General features: G+C 36.0%; 1 protein-coding gene across 1 annotated transcript; it reads left to right on the plus strand.

Moving 5' to 3' along the window:
• Positions 1–288: 288 nt before the first annotated feature.
• LOC135155896 (uncharacterized) lies at positions 289–13,863 on the plus strand. The gene is made up of 4 exons (XM_064106242.1): positions 289–359; positions 7,761–7,865; positions 11,462–11,502; positions 13,620–13,863. Exons 1-4 carry the CDS (start codon positions 292–294, stop codon positions 13,853–13,855), a joined length of 450 nt encoding a protein of 149 aa, XP_063962312.1. The 5' UTR covers positions 289–291; the 3' UTR covers positions 13,856–13,863.
• Positions 13,864–15,459: the final 1,596 nt, after the last annotated feature.

A 15,459-nucleotide genomic window follows, 5' to 3' on the forward strand; every position in this document is an offset into this window, starting at 1 on the left:
GTGAAAAATTGTAAATCTTGTCCTATTTTTGTGTGCTATATTTGTACTTCTCACAAAAGCAGAGTCAAATAAACCAAACAGGCAAGCAATCAAATGCCAACGGTAGACAAAAAAGAAAGAAATTGAGAAGCATAAGATGAACAGTAGGTGAAATACTGTTGGTTTCTTTACTATGCTATATTGTTTCAAGATAAATACGATGATGACTGAACTGTGATATTTTTAAACCATAAATTATTTTTTACACATGCTTAATATATTTCTTGCTCAGCAGGTGTCCAAGTGCTTCCAATGGTTCTGGGAATAACATTGACTGGTGCTGTTCTGACTCTAATGATAGTCGGTGTATTTTTTTGCAGGTACAGAAAATATGTACAAATGAGGTATTTTCGCACAAACCCCTTTGCTTCATTACGGGTAAATAGGCCTGAAGTACTAGTTTAAAAAAAATCATGCTTAAAAAATACAGCTACTCGCATTCCTTTGGATTATGCAGAGTGATTTATGCATCATAAATCACGTATATTGATAATGAATTCATGTGGATGTAGATTTTGTATATCTTGTTCAAGCTTCGTAGTGGGGGAATCCTGAACAATCCCGGACACCTCAATATAGGTAGTTTTCGCTTTTACTACGCGGAAACTCACTCCAACGCATCGATTCCTTTGAAAATGCAATTAAAATCACAATGATCGATTCTTTTGTCGAAGGTTGTTGGCTGGGACAGCAGATAATCCTATGATTTGCCGCGAAAGAACAATAGCAAATATGTCGTTGTCCAGAGTCAAGAGATTCCGATGCTGTCTCGGTCCATCAACTTTCGACAAAAGCGTCTCAGCTCTCTATTGTGATTTGACTTGCATTTTCAAAGGAATTGGTGCGTTGTAGAGAGAAAATGCGAAAGGTCCGGATATCTACAAGTAGACGGGTCAATATATGGTTTGACCCGGAGCAAATTGAAACAAATGATTTTTCAACAGTTTCTGGCAGTTTTTGACCTCACCGGGAAAAACATACTAAAAATCTACCAAAATCCGCATATGGGAAAGTAGTTATTTTCAAGATGGCGTCCAAGCCGCCGCCATTCACTGAAAATGGATATAACTCACTCATTATCCACCCTAGAATCCTATTTGGGTTCATATTCCATGGTCCAGAGGGTAAACAAATTTATTGATACAAGTTAGAGTGAATATTAGCACTCCAGGGGAGCGTTTCATGAAAGGATTTTTCAGACGTTTTATCCGACAAGTCCCATTTTATCCGACAGTTACCATAGTTAAATTTCTTATCAGCCAATCAAAATCAAGGAAAGTTGTCAGATCTGACAACATGTCGGACAAAAATGTTGATAAAACGCTCCCCAGGGTACAAGGAAAATCCAAGATGGCGCCCAAAATGGCTGCCGTAGCCTAAAAAAAAAAAATATATATATTTCTTACTTAAGTGGCTTTAATTTGTTTTTTATTCGGTGGTTTTAATGGTAAAGTAGTACATCGGGACAAGTTACAAGGACAGCCAGAGGTCTGGTGTGTCCAAAAATCCAAGATGGCTTCCAAAATTGAGTTTAAAATGGCTGTTAATACTCACATAGCTCATGTCATATCCACATAGGAGATATGATTTTGGTGTCTAGACCATGGTTTCAATGGTCAAATAATACAATGGGACAAGTTACAAGGACAGTCAGTGGTCCAGTATGTTCAAAAATCCAAGATGGCTTCCCAAAATGGAGTAAAAAAATGTTGTTGCTTCTTAAAAAAAAAAAAAAACATAGTTTGTTCAATATCCGGGAATATGATTTTTCTGCCTAGACTATGGTTTCAATGGTCAAATAATACATTAGGGATAAGTTACAAGGAGGATGGGTGGTCAAGTATGTCCAAAAGTCCACAGTGGCTTTAAAAATAGTATAAATTAGCCGCTTGTATTTACAAATGGACATCGTTCATGTAATATCCGTCAAGAGCATGTGATTTTGATATCTATACCATGGTTTTAAGAGTAAGAAAATCAGTTACAAGGACAGTCAGTGGTCCAGTATGTCGAAAATCCAAGACGGCTTCCAAAAAATCGGAGTCTAAAATGACTGCTGTTACTTAAAAATGGACATAATTCATTTAAAATCTACCAAGGAGACATAATTTCGGTGTCCACACTACGGTTAAAATAATACTTTTGGACTGGTTACATTGATATGCAGTTGTCCAGTTTGCCTAAATATCTATGAGGTTTTTTTTTTAAGGCATCTAAAACGACTCATATCACTCAATAATGGTCAGAGTTCTACAACATCTATCTTTAAGCCATAATGTTGGTGTTTAAATTGTGGTATGAAGGGTAAAATAATACATTCGGACAAGTAACAAGGATAGTTAGTATTCCATTTTGTCAAAAAAAATCCATGGCGGATTCTAAAATTTCATCAAATGGGTGCTGTTACCAACTCATGAAACAATATGATAACTTATCCCCATGCATTAAAGTGTAGGCACCAAAATTACTTCTCACAGGTGGATATTGTATGAACTATGTCAATTTTTAAGTAACAGCAGTCACTTTAGAACACTTTTTTAAAGCCAACTTGGATTTTAAGGCAAAATGGATAACTGCTTATCATGGTAACCAATCCCAAAGTATTTTTGACCCTTGAAACCCTAATGTAGACACCAAAATAATATCCCCAAGGTGTATTTGTGCTGTTCTATATCTACTTTTAAGTAACAACAGTCATTTAAGACCCCCATTTTTGGAGCCATCTTCGATTTTTTGACATACCTGACACCTGACTATCCTTTCAACTTAACCCAATGTATTACTTGACCCTTTAAACTCTAGTGTAGACAGCAAAATCATACCTCCAAAGTGTATTTCTAATAAACTATGTATACTTTTACGTAACAACAGTCAATTTACACCCCATGCTTTTTTATAGTCATCTTGGATTTTTTAACATACAGACAACTGACTGGTCTTGTAACTTACCCTAGTGTATTACTTGACCCTTTAAACCATGGTTTAGACACCAAACTCATATTCCCCAGACAGATATTGAACAAACTATGTCCTTTCATGAGTAACGTCAGATATTTTTTTACTCCATTTTTGGAAGCCATCTTGAAATTTTGGACATACAAGATCACTGACTGTCATTGTAACCTGTCCTAATATGTAATTTGACCCTTGAAAGCATAGTTTAGACACCGAAATCATATCTCACAGGCGGATATAAAATGAGCTATGCCACTTTTAAGTATCAGCAGCCATTTTAGAATCAATTTTTGGAAGCCATATTTGATTTTTGGTCATACCAGATCACTGACTGTCCTTAAAACTTGTCCTAATGTATTATTTTGACCCTTGAAACCAGTGGTTTAGACACCAGAATCGCATCTCCCAGGCCGATATTAAATAAGCCATGTCCGCTATAAGTAACAGCAGTCAATTTAGAATCAATTTTTGGAAGCCTACTTAGATTTTTTGACAAACCAGGCCACAGACTGCCCTCGTAACTTGCCCTAATGTATAAATTGGCCCTTGAAACCATTGGTCTAGACACCAAAATCACATCTCCCAGGCCGATATGAAATTAACTATATCCAATTAAAGTATCAGCAGCCAATTTTTTAGATCAAGTTTTGGAAGCCATCTTCGATTTTTGGACATATCAGATCACTTACTGTCCTTGTAACTTATCCTAATATAATATTTGACCCTTGAAACCAGTGGTTTCGACATCAAAATCACATCTCCCTGGCCAAAAATGGAATGAGCTATGCCTGCTTTAAGTATTAGCAGACATTTCAGAATCATTTTTTTTATCCATCGCGGATTTTTGCACATACCAGACCACTGACTTTTCGTGTAACTTAATTGTCCTAATGTATTATTTGAGCCATTCAACCATGGTATAGACTTGTTCCAATGTACTACTTCACCCTTTAAACTATTGAATAAAAAACAAATTAAAACCACTTAGATGAATTGTGGATTTTTAGCCTACGGCAGCCATTTTGGGCGCCATCTTGGATTTGCCAGGTACACTATAGAGGGCTTATAATTCACTCTTGCATGTATCAACAATTTTTTACCCCCTAGACCATGGAATATGAACCGAAATAGGATTCTAGGTTGGATAATGAGTCAGTTGTATCCATTTTTGTCTCACCTGCATAGCAGAGTGAGACTATAGGCGCCGCTTTTCCGACGGCGGCGGCGACGGCGACGGCGACGGCGGCGGCGGCGTCAACACCAAATCTTAACCTGAGGTTAAGTTTTTGAAATGACAGCATAACTTAGAAAGTATATGGACCTAGTTCATGAAACTTGGCCATAAGGTTAATCAAGTATTACTGAACATCCTGCCTGAGTTTCATGTCACATGACCAAGGTCAAAGGTCATTTAGGGTCAATGAACTTAGACCATGTTGGGGGAATCAACATCAAAATCTTAACCTAAGGTTAAGTTTTTGAAATGTCATCATAACTTAGAAAATATATGGACCTAGTTCATGAAACTTATACATAAGGTTTATCAAGTATCACTGAACATCCTGCATGAGTTTCACGTCACATGACCAAGGTCAAAGGTCATTTAGGGTCAATGAACTTTGGCCGAATTGGGGGTATCTGTTGAATTACCATCATAACTTTGAAAGTTTATGGATCTGATTCATGAAACTCGGACATAATAGTAATCAAGTATTACTGAACATCCTGTGCAAGTTTCAGGTCACATGATCAAGGTCAAAGGTCATTTAGGGTCAATGAACTTTGGCCAAATTGGGGTATTTGTTGAATTACAGCCATAAATTTGAAAGTGTGTTGGTCTAGTTCATAAAACTTGGACATAATAGTAATCAAGTATCACTGAACATCCTGTGCGAGTTTCAGGTCACACGATCAAGGTCAAAGGTCATGTAAGGTCAAAGAACTTTGGCCACGTTGGGGGTATTTGTTGAATTGCCATCATATCTCTATAAGTGTGTTGGTCTAGTTCATAAAACTTGGACATAATAGTAATCAAGTATCACTGAACATCCTGTGCGAGTTTCAGGTCACATGATCAAGGTCAAAGGTCATGTAAGGTCAAAGAACTTTGGCCACGTTGGGGGTATTTATTGAATTGCCATCATATCTCTATAAGTGTATTGGTCTAGTTCATAAAACGTGGAAATAAGAGTAACCAAGTATCACTGAACATCTTGTGCGAGTTATAGTAGTTTTCAAAATCAGCACTGCTGCTATATTGAATCGCGTGATGCAGGTGAGACGGCCAGAGGCATTCCACTTGTTCAGTGAATGGCGGCCATCTTAAAAATAACCACTTTCCCGGATGCGGATTTTGGTAGATTTTTAGTATGTTATTCCTGAGGTCAAATAGTACAAGAAACCGTTGAAAATCATTTGTTGCAATTTGTCCCGGGTAATCGGTATTTTTGGTCGTATATTGGCCCGTCTAAAGGAGGGGTGACGTGGCGCTCTCGCGACATGATAACCCTAAAGAAGAATGGTGTCTGACTTCCTGTGCACGGATGTTGCACCACAAATTGTGCTGCATGCGGGACGACAATTTGTGGTGCAGCAACGGATCTGTTGACTTTTCTCTTCCGATCAAAGAATAATCGAAAAGAATGCAAGTGACATATTACTTTTTTACGTTTCCACAAATGGCGTTCGAGATTACCCCCGTGGCTCGGGAGTGCGGGGTAATCACGAAAATCTGCATTTTGTATCATAACTTATAAATGCTGGATGTTGGATAAAGACGTTGTTACGGTCAATATATGGTGTGTTTTTTCAAATTATGTACTAGTCTTGGAATAAGGCTCACTTTGAATCTTGCTATTGCTCTGTATCGGCCGCACAGAAACGTTTAGCGTAACACTGCGCTAACACTGCGCTAAAAGGGCCCTGTTACAACCGGTAATGTCGCCGCGATGGCTAATGTCAAAGTAATGCATTATTTACATCTGGGATCAACGCTTGACATCACAATCTGTATAGTATTATTCATTAACAAATCAGCTCCTAACAACATGGGTAGAATGACCGCACAGAAGGCACAGAAAGCTGTTGTTAGGGGATTAAAGTTAGGCAAAATATATAATTTGTGCGTATAGTGATCTAGATTTAACTTAAGATTTAGTTATGATTATTTGCACATCCTACAAGTTTAACATCTTGTCTACGAAAGGGTAAAGGAATGTAATTCTTTATTACATAGGCCTACAAAATTTCCTTATTATTACATCTTAAACATGAAATGACAGCAGGAAGTAAATATATATTTACTAATTTAATTTAAAAAAATATCAAATAAGCTTTAAAAAGATCAAGAAAATTAGCCTATCATGATATTACGATGGAGATTCTGTAAAAAAAAATGCAATCCCACTTTTCATCAGTTTCTTTTGTTTGAAAATGCTCTTCACAGACTTCACTCATCATGCTCATGATCATGCTCAGAGTATTTTCCAATGATGATCATCATGCGATAAATTTCATCAGCTATTGTTCTTCGTTCTAATGTAGGGTCTATTCATAAAAAATGTCTTCAAACACCTAAAAAAATGATATATCTTGGAAGAAAAAAATCTTGGTGAAAAGGATCATATCTTGGCACTAATCAACATCCCTAACGTCGTCACTATTGGTGCCCTTGGCACTGTTTGTGATTTGTATTAACATTAGCCCCACTGATAGCTTCTGCTGGGCCTTTTATTGTTAGATTATTAGGAATTCGGCTAAGCTTCTGGCTTTGGAAAGTCGTCCTAGATCGGATATATCGCTGTTACCATAGTAGCAACCAGAATTTTGCACACGAAACGCATATTAAATGTTTCCGTTGCAGATGCGAAACGAAAAAAAATCTCATGTCACACAATTTGCATTGCAGGACAGAGTTTTACGACCATGACGACGGGCCCAAAAGTCTCTTCCAAAATCAACTAACGTGTAAATTAGCGTTCGCGTTCTGCAACGAAAGGTCGGGAACAACGCTTCTGTGCGGCCGCCACAGATTAAAAAGGTGTTCGGGATACCTCCACTTTCTCCTAATAATTCTGATGCACTGCTAGCTCTACTTAAATTCTCATGAGCCTCTTTTCAAAGCAAATTGACCAGCAGTACCAAATGAGAAAAGAGTAAGCAAATAATTAAGGTCTCCATTGATGGATGATTTCTCCTCTTTTCTCGTAATAAAGGGGCTTTTACATCTTCATTGGACAGAACACGGATAATCCTGGGGTCGTATTCTGGATTTTGTCATTTCACTCCGAGATGTAACACCGCTATGATTTTCACAAATCGGTATTCTAAAGATTGCCTTTTTATGTCTATACGTTTTATGGGAAAATCAAGAATTCATTTTTAAGGCCTATACAGAGTGTAAAAATCTATCTAGGCCTATAGTCGTCTGATTGGCTATTGCTCATACAGTACAGATGCGCTCTCGAGCTCTATACGACAGAAACCCATTGGGATCAAGACGGTTGCGAAAAATCGTCCCATATCAACCATTTCGCTCCCATAGTAGCAACTTGAATTTTACTCACGAACCACAGATCTATAAGGTCACCGTCGTGGCTGCAAAGTTAGCGTATTGGTTGCTCAAATGCCCTAATAGCCTAATGCTGTTGATACGTAATTGCAAAGAGCTCTGATATAAAAGTGTGTTGGGATATATCACCAACGAAACATCACCAATGACTGGGCAAAAAAAGAAAAACGTGTTGCCATTCATTTATTTCCAACAGGAGAAGGCAAACATCAGTTTTCAGTAGATTGTCGGCCTCTTTTGGAATACGTGAAAACACGCCAATTTATGTCGTACCTGATAACCGAAACGGGAACCGAGACAGGTAAGTCCATCTATTGTTTGGATTTATATTTCAAGAGTCATTATCCTTAGGTAATACAATATGGTAAAGTCATCTAGAGGTCAAAAAGGTCAAATGAGTGTTTCGATCATGAAAGATCTTTTTTTTATTTGAAAATAAGTACAATTTAATGAGTGTTTGTTTAATTTGCTCTCATTTCTTTATTTCTGCTTAAATTGTGTTCACACTTGGTACAAATGATCATTAGGCAGTACCAAATGTGTGTTGGTGACGATGAGAATTCCTTATTCCTAGCTGGTAATCAATTGGGTGCAAAATAAAACAGTGCTGCGAATTTGTTGTTGAACGAAGTGGTCAATGTAACCATGGGCGGCGCCGAAATTATTTCATAGGGTTGAACAAGACAACATTTTGGTGACGTTTTTATTTCTATTTTATCAGGTTTCCTGCAACAATTACTCATATTGCAAAAATGCACACATTAAGCCAAAAATATCCGAGATTCAAATCCCAATCCTCGCATGTTTCTGAACGAAAAATCTTATCACAACTGTAACCCTCATCTTTCTTTTTGAAAGAAATTAGTGGAGGAGCAATTGTTGTAAATGCAAATGCCGTGTTACCTTTATGGTCCACGGGTTATACAGAGGTTTATGAATTATGCGTCTCTATTTCTAAGATTCTCCTTTTTTCCTAGTATTCATAATTTTCTCTCCTTAAGTTATATCCTCTTTCCCCCTTTTCACTCCTTGAAAAATCGTAAGTGGTGGTTGACCCCGACCCCCTGCATCCCCTTTATTTCACCGCCCTTGTATACAGCCACTCAAGTACCAGATTCCTTCTTTTTATACAGCGTGTGTACGTAAGTGCAGATGAATTTCAGATATAGATACTGATCTTTTTTATAGACTAGACCCATTTTGGAAGAAGAGGCATTTATAAACTTTTAGAAGCATTTTGGGGTAAAAGTTGGAAACCGGACTATTTCACACAATTCAAATATGCTGAATCTGATAAGATCAATTCCCAAGCTAATTTCTCATGTTTTGACCACCTAATTTGCATAAACAAAATGGCTGCCAAATTGACAATTCAGAATATTATTTCGACAATGTTCTTTAATTATATTCGCTTTCACAGACATGAATACTGCAAAATCCTGAACCTAAACTTTTGTCTTGAGAGAATCTGCTGTCTTACCAGATCTTGTTTCAGGTGTTAAAATGATCGGAGTGCACATTTTCAATACCGCAGTGAATTGTGTAATGTCTTCTAGGCCATTTATCGAACTTCTAATAGTCACACATCTTCATATCTTCATAAGATAGACTATTTCAAATTGATAACGAAGATATCTTTCAGAGGATGGTGGGTTCCTGACATGTTTGGCGTTCCTGTAGGTGATTGTTAATCCACTTCTTTTGATCGGTATTAAACCCAACAGCATCCAATAGCTTACCCAGCTCTAATAGGCTGCATGCGAGTCTGAGATATCACCATCAAAGTCTAGGTCGAGAATTTCTTCGATTGTAGAGCCAGGATTTCTCTTTCCATGAGGAAAGCAGTTGCCTAAGTTATGTTTGACTTGTCAACCGGTTTTGGTACCAGTGAACATGTCATTCTTCTTGGGGGACTGACAATCTGTTTTCGAATTTATGATTCTGCACTCCAATGGCTTTCCTCTTACCTTGCCAACAGCTGTATGAAGCTGTATTCATCACTGGCATGCAGTCTCCTGTGACTACCCTTTGATATGGAGTTCATTTGGGAGTCTGTCCTTGGTCCCTTGTTCTTCAAACTGTACATCACTCCTCTTGGCTCTATAATGTGGCAACATGGTCTTGGTATACACTTCTATGCTGATGACATCCAGCTGTATACTCACTTTTGATCCAAAAGTTAAAGATACAGAGGTTCGTGCAGATGCTGTTGTTGGTGCTGCCATTGAGGATTCGATGTTGGATGAAGGTCAACTTCCTGAAGCTTAACAATAAAAAGCGAAGTATCTTGTTCTGTCATCTCCATATATGCGTAATTATTATGACTACAACTCCAGTCTTAATAGGTGAGGAAGCTATATATCTCCAGTATGCAAGGCTAGATCTCTTGGCGTAGTCTTTGATAGAACAATGAGCATTAAGAAACACACATCACATGTCTGCCAATCTGCATATTACCTGCTCCACAGAATTGCTGAGATCAGACATTGTCTTACATGAGGTGGTGCGGAAAATATCATCCATGACCGCATAACCTCTGGACTTCTTCAACTGTCTCTATGCTGGTTTACCTTTTTAACCATAGGACACACTGTGAAAATTTGTTCTGCATTGGGCAGTGACGGGCTGGAAACCTTCTTGTTTTGCCCATGTTTTAACCATGGAGCTAATCTGTGTTTAGCCCCTTGTTTTTATCATTTCCTCTTCTGTATTCAGTAACGTTCGCCAAAGAATCTTCCGAGGCAAGGATTGGATAGAAGCTGTGGTTTTCAGTTATCACTTTGATGGTCGACTTGGGGGAAATGTATCGTTGCCAAATAAATAAATAAATCGGTAATGACCAAAAAAAATTAGTAAGTGATCCAGTAATACAGACCCTTTGCATTTATTACAAATTATTCTTTGGTTAACTGCCATGATTGCAGTTCTGATGGAGCTGAATCAAAGATATAATTTTGCTGCAAGGATGTTAACAATGTACTGATACTTATATCCGATTGATAAACTACAGATCTGTTATAAAACATTTTAATATATCTATTTCAAGAAATTTAAGTTCAGCATGATTACAGGTTTTCCAACTTCTAAACTCTTTTTTTCTTACGGGTTCATTGAACATGTTGAATTTGGTAATTGTCATGATTATAGTATCAGCATCAATGTTTTTATAATGGGCATGTCTACTATACCTTGCAAGTATATTACTTTCTATATACAGGTGTGGGTGTGGGAGCATGTGTGTGTATTTGTTCCTGAATACAATAACAGTTGTGGCAAAATAATTTTTTCAAATGATTCAATAATTGAAGCTTAATATTTGTCTGCCATTGATATTAGATATTTAAAGATCTCATATCATACATATACAAAGTAAATGGCAGAAAATACAAGAACACAAAATAAATATCAAAGAACAATAAGATACATATAAAAATTGACTTGAATATTATATTTAAGGGCCAAACAATTATCATAATGATACAAATGCTATTTGTACCCAAAATAATAAACATTTTAGGTGTAATTATCAAATTATAGCATAATATTGCAAAATATGCATAAATTTGCTTAATTAATTAGCCGCAAACAGAAATAACAAATTTTCCCGAATGGTACATGTTATGTATGGAGGATTTTGCAGTATCCATTTCGGTGAAAGCGAATATTATAAAAGAATATTGTAGAAATAAGATTATAAATGGTCAATTTGGCAGCCGTTTTGTTTATGCAAATTAGGTGGTTAAAACATGAAAAATTGGCTTGGGGACCGGTCTTATCAAATTCAGCACATTCAAATTAGGTGAAATAGACCGGTTCCCAACTTTTACCCCAAAATGCTCCTTGAACTCAAATTCTCCCCATATTGGTCTTGTCTATTATTTATTTTTTTTAATTCAGGTCAGATGAGTACATGCCACTGAAACATATTCAAAGTCAACGTAAGTTCACAAGTTTTACATTTACCTGGTTTTCAAAATATGAAGAGAAAGAAGTAATGAACACGAGCTTGTGTAATTTTGCCATCAGCAAGCCATTTATATGAAGAAATCCTTTAGTGATTTTCCACTTTCATGTAAACCCTTGAAAGATGGTTCATGAGAATATACATTGATGTGCCAATACGTAGAATCAGTGTCAACATAATCAAAGAGATGATATCTCGTCGATTGCAAATGACATATGAATGACAGTTTAGATATAAATCCCACTTGTAACAATATAAAAATGAGTGCGTACATAATACAACAAAATGACCACTAAAGTGCCTTTATAACAAATATTACGTGACAAAGGATTATAAATGAATTGATATAATTGCTGAGAAATTAGCAAAATAAACATGGCATTCTAGCCAGCAATAATGATACACCGTCTCTCATGCATGTCATGTGCCTATATATGTGATTGGCGATCTTCAGTGTGACCAGTTTTTAGCTTAGATTTCAGAGTTTTTTATTTCACAAAGTTCAGTTTATGCAACTTTGCAATCATATAGTGACAGTGACCCTTGATTGTACATACTTTTTTCATTAAATCAGTGATTAAATCATTCATCTTTATATAGCAATTATAAGACTGATGAGAATCTCTTTTGACATAGATTTCGGCATTATTGAATATGTGAAAGGTATCATTGGAAACAACCTATATCGGTTTTCAAGGCTATCGTGGCAGCGTTTTTTAATATTTTTCTTCAAATTTTATATTGTATTTTCTGGGGTCATACCTGGCGAACGATATCACTCAATCCTTTTCATTGGTATATGTCAGTAAACGTTCACCCAAGTTTGAATCTGTCTTTCAATAGGCCTCAATACTTGAAGGACAAGTCCACCCAAACAAAAAGTTCATTTGAATAAAAAGAGAAAAATCCAACAAGCATATATAACTGAAAATTTCATAAAAATCAGATGTAAAATAAGAAAGTTATGACATTTTAAAGTTTCGCTTAATTTCACAAATCAGTTATACTTACATCCTGGTCTGGATGCAAATGAGGAGACTGATGACATCATCCACTCACTATTCATTTTTTATTTCATTACATGAAATATGAAATAATTTAAATTTCTCCTCTTTGTCAAGTAAAACAATGATTAATTCCTCCATGAACATGTGGAATTAGCATTGTTTAATACTATATGGCTCAGTCAAGTTGGTCCTTATTGTCAAATCTGTAAAAAATTAAATATTGTATATTTCAAACAATAGAAAACAAAAGAAATAGTGAGTGAGGGACATCATCGACCGTCTCATTTGCATGTCACTGAGATGTGCATATCAATGTTTTGTGAAAAATAAGCGAAACTTTAAAAATGTCATAACTTTCTTATTTTACATCCGATTTTGATGAAATTTTCAGCGTTATGCTAATTTGATTTTTTTCTATTTATTCAAATAAAAATTTATCTGGGGTGGACTTGACCTTTAATTGCTTGAAACAGAGGAGTATGACGTTGTCGTGATCATTGATTGTCTAGTCCCTTTAAAAGGGATGTCCACATCAACAGAAAATTGATTCGAATAAAAATAAATGCTGGAAATATCAGTATTCTATCTCATGATAAGAATTACATAATATTAAAATTTTAAGATTTTATATCAAGGAAGCTCTTGATTGAATCATAGTAGGTTACAATGACGTCAAATCAACATTTTCAAGGAAGAATCAACATCACATTATAATGAGGAGAAAATTGAAATATTTCATATATTTAAAAAACGTGCCATTTCTTGTACTTATATTTATTTTTTGCTGTTTTGTTTTCTAAGTGCCTTCAGCATTAATTTAAAACGGAAAAGACGCTATAAATATTGTATGTATTATTATTATTTTATATAAATGAAACACAAAATAAAAAATAAGTATGTGACGTCATCGTTTTTTCATTGCATCCCGATATGCAAATAACTGTTTTGTGACATTAATCGAAACTTTGCATTGTAAACCTTTTTCTTATCCTAAATTCTATTTTCAGCGTTTATCTTATTTTTTCTCACTTTATTTAAATCAACTTTTTGGCGTGAATTTCCTATTTGAATAATCTCTTTGTAGGTTCACATGATGCACTTCCCTCTACCCCTTCCTCTGAGGCCTTGTATGAGGATATTGATGCAGTGCCAGAAGTGGGAACCTACGCTAACATGCCGTCTGTCGAAAACACACATACGCCCATCGTTCTCGACCAACTTATCACATATGTGACAAAGAAGACTAATTCAGAGTCTGGTTTTAAGGAAGATTTCCAAGCAAGTTTTGTTGTTCTCCTCTTTTTATTCACCACCCTGTAACCCTTACATGTACCTCTCTCAATACAAGAAATGTTTCAGATTTTTGTTTTAGAATTATAATGAAGTTTTTCTTAGCCATATAAAAACATTATTTTAAAATAATACTGTTAATTACCACTGTTTCAAATAAATATTTCACATATCTATCACATTATATTTTTCCTCGGTAAAGCAGAGCTAATCCTATCCTTATAGGGAGATTCAATTTGGCATATTTAAACGTAACATTATTATCATTACCTGTGTCATTTATTCCGGTCTACAATTTGTAATGAAGTGCTTCAAAAGAGTTCTAAATGTAGTGGTAGAAATGATTTTTAATCTATGAAAAAATTATAACTTCATCAGTGTTGTTTTCCACTTTTTTTTTTCAACACAAGACCATTCCGGCTGGGCAGTTGCACCCTTGGAACGTGGCGAAAAGGACCGGAAACACACAGAAGAACAGATACCGGAACATCATTGCCTGTAAATAGGCCTATAATTTTTATTTACATTGTGTCTTTCATTTGAGAACGGTAGCCATGAACGCGAAGGTAACATACTTTGATATTCCAAATACTTAAACTGCTATAACATGTATGGATATCGAAAGCATTCAATATAGAGCAACGTGATTACACTCCATATCCTTACCTCTTTCACAAATACCTACAGTTATTTTACCTTACCAAAGTTCCATAGAATTCATATATAATCTCCCACACACACCCCTTTTTTGGTTTACCATAACGATAAATGAAAAAAGTACAAGCTATCCAAAAGTCTGCGGCAAGAATAGTTACTCATACCTGACAATATAAATCAATTACCTCTGTCCAGGGGCGTCGATCCATTTTTCAGATGGGGGGGGGGGCAAAATCATGAATCAACGTTCAAAAGGCGCTCGATAACACAAAACAAACACACACACCCCCACACACATAGGCCTATATATATATGACTCACTCGGAGAAAGAGACACATACCTCACCAACAAATTAATGCGAGCGCGAAGCGCGAGCTGAAATTTTTTAGTATCCTGACCTGAAAACGGGAAAAGGTACCTGTTTAGGATTGTTTGTAGTAACTCATGAGTTGGATACACATCTCACTACACAGATAATGCGAGTGCCGAGAGCGAGCTGAAATTTCTTTATATTCTGACGTGAAAGCTTGATATTCTAAGCATATTTGGTATTTGGTATCTAAAAAAATAATAGATACGAGCGCGAAGCGCGAGCTGAAAATCTTGATATTTCTATCTGAGCAAATGACAGTTTAATGGACGTTTTTAATGAAGAACAAGATATATATCCAACAAAAGATTATCGCAAATCGAAGCGGGTGTTCTTTTGGGGTTTAGAACTGAAAACGGGACATTCTATTCACCTATTTTATCATGAAAAGTATGGGTTTTTGCTACAGAAATGATGCGAGCGCGAAGCGCGAGCTGAAAGTTTTTATATTACAATCTGAAAAGCGAACATTTTGAGCACGATTTTAAATAAATAACGAGTTGTGTATGTAAATCTCGCTTGCTGATTTCTGTGTAATATTTCAATTTTTTTATTTTATTTTTGCACATGCGGAATTATTGGGGGGGGGGGCAAACGATATATTTG

This window comes from Lytechinus pictus, chromosome 11, assembly GCF_037042905.1.
Source record: "Lytechinus pictus isolate F3 Inbred chromosome 11, Lp3.0, whole genome shotgun sequence".
In the NCBI taxonomy this organism is placed as follows: Eukaryota; Metazoa; Echinodermata; class Echinoidea; order Temnopleuroida; family Toxopneustidae; genus Lytechinus; species Lytechinus pictus.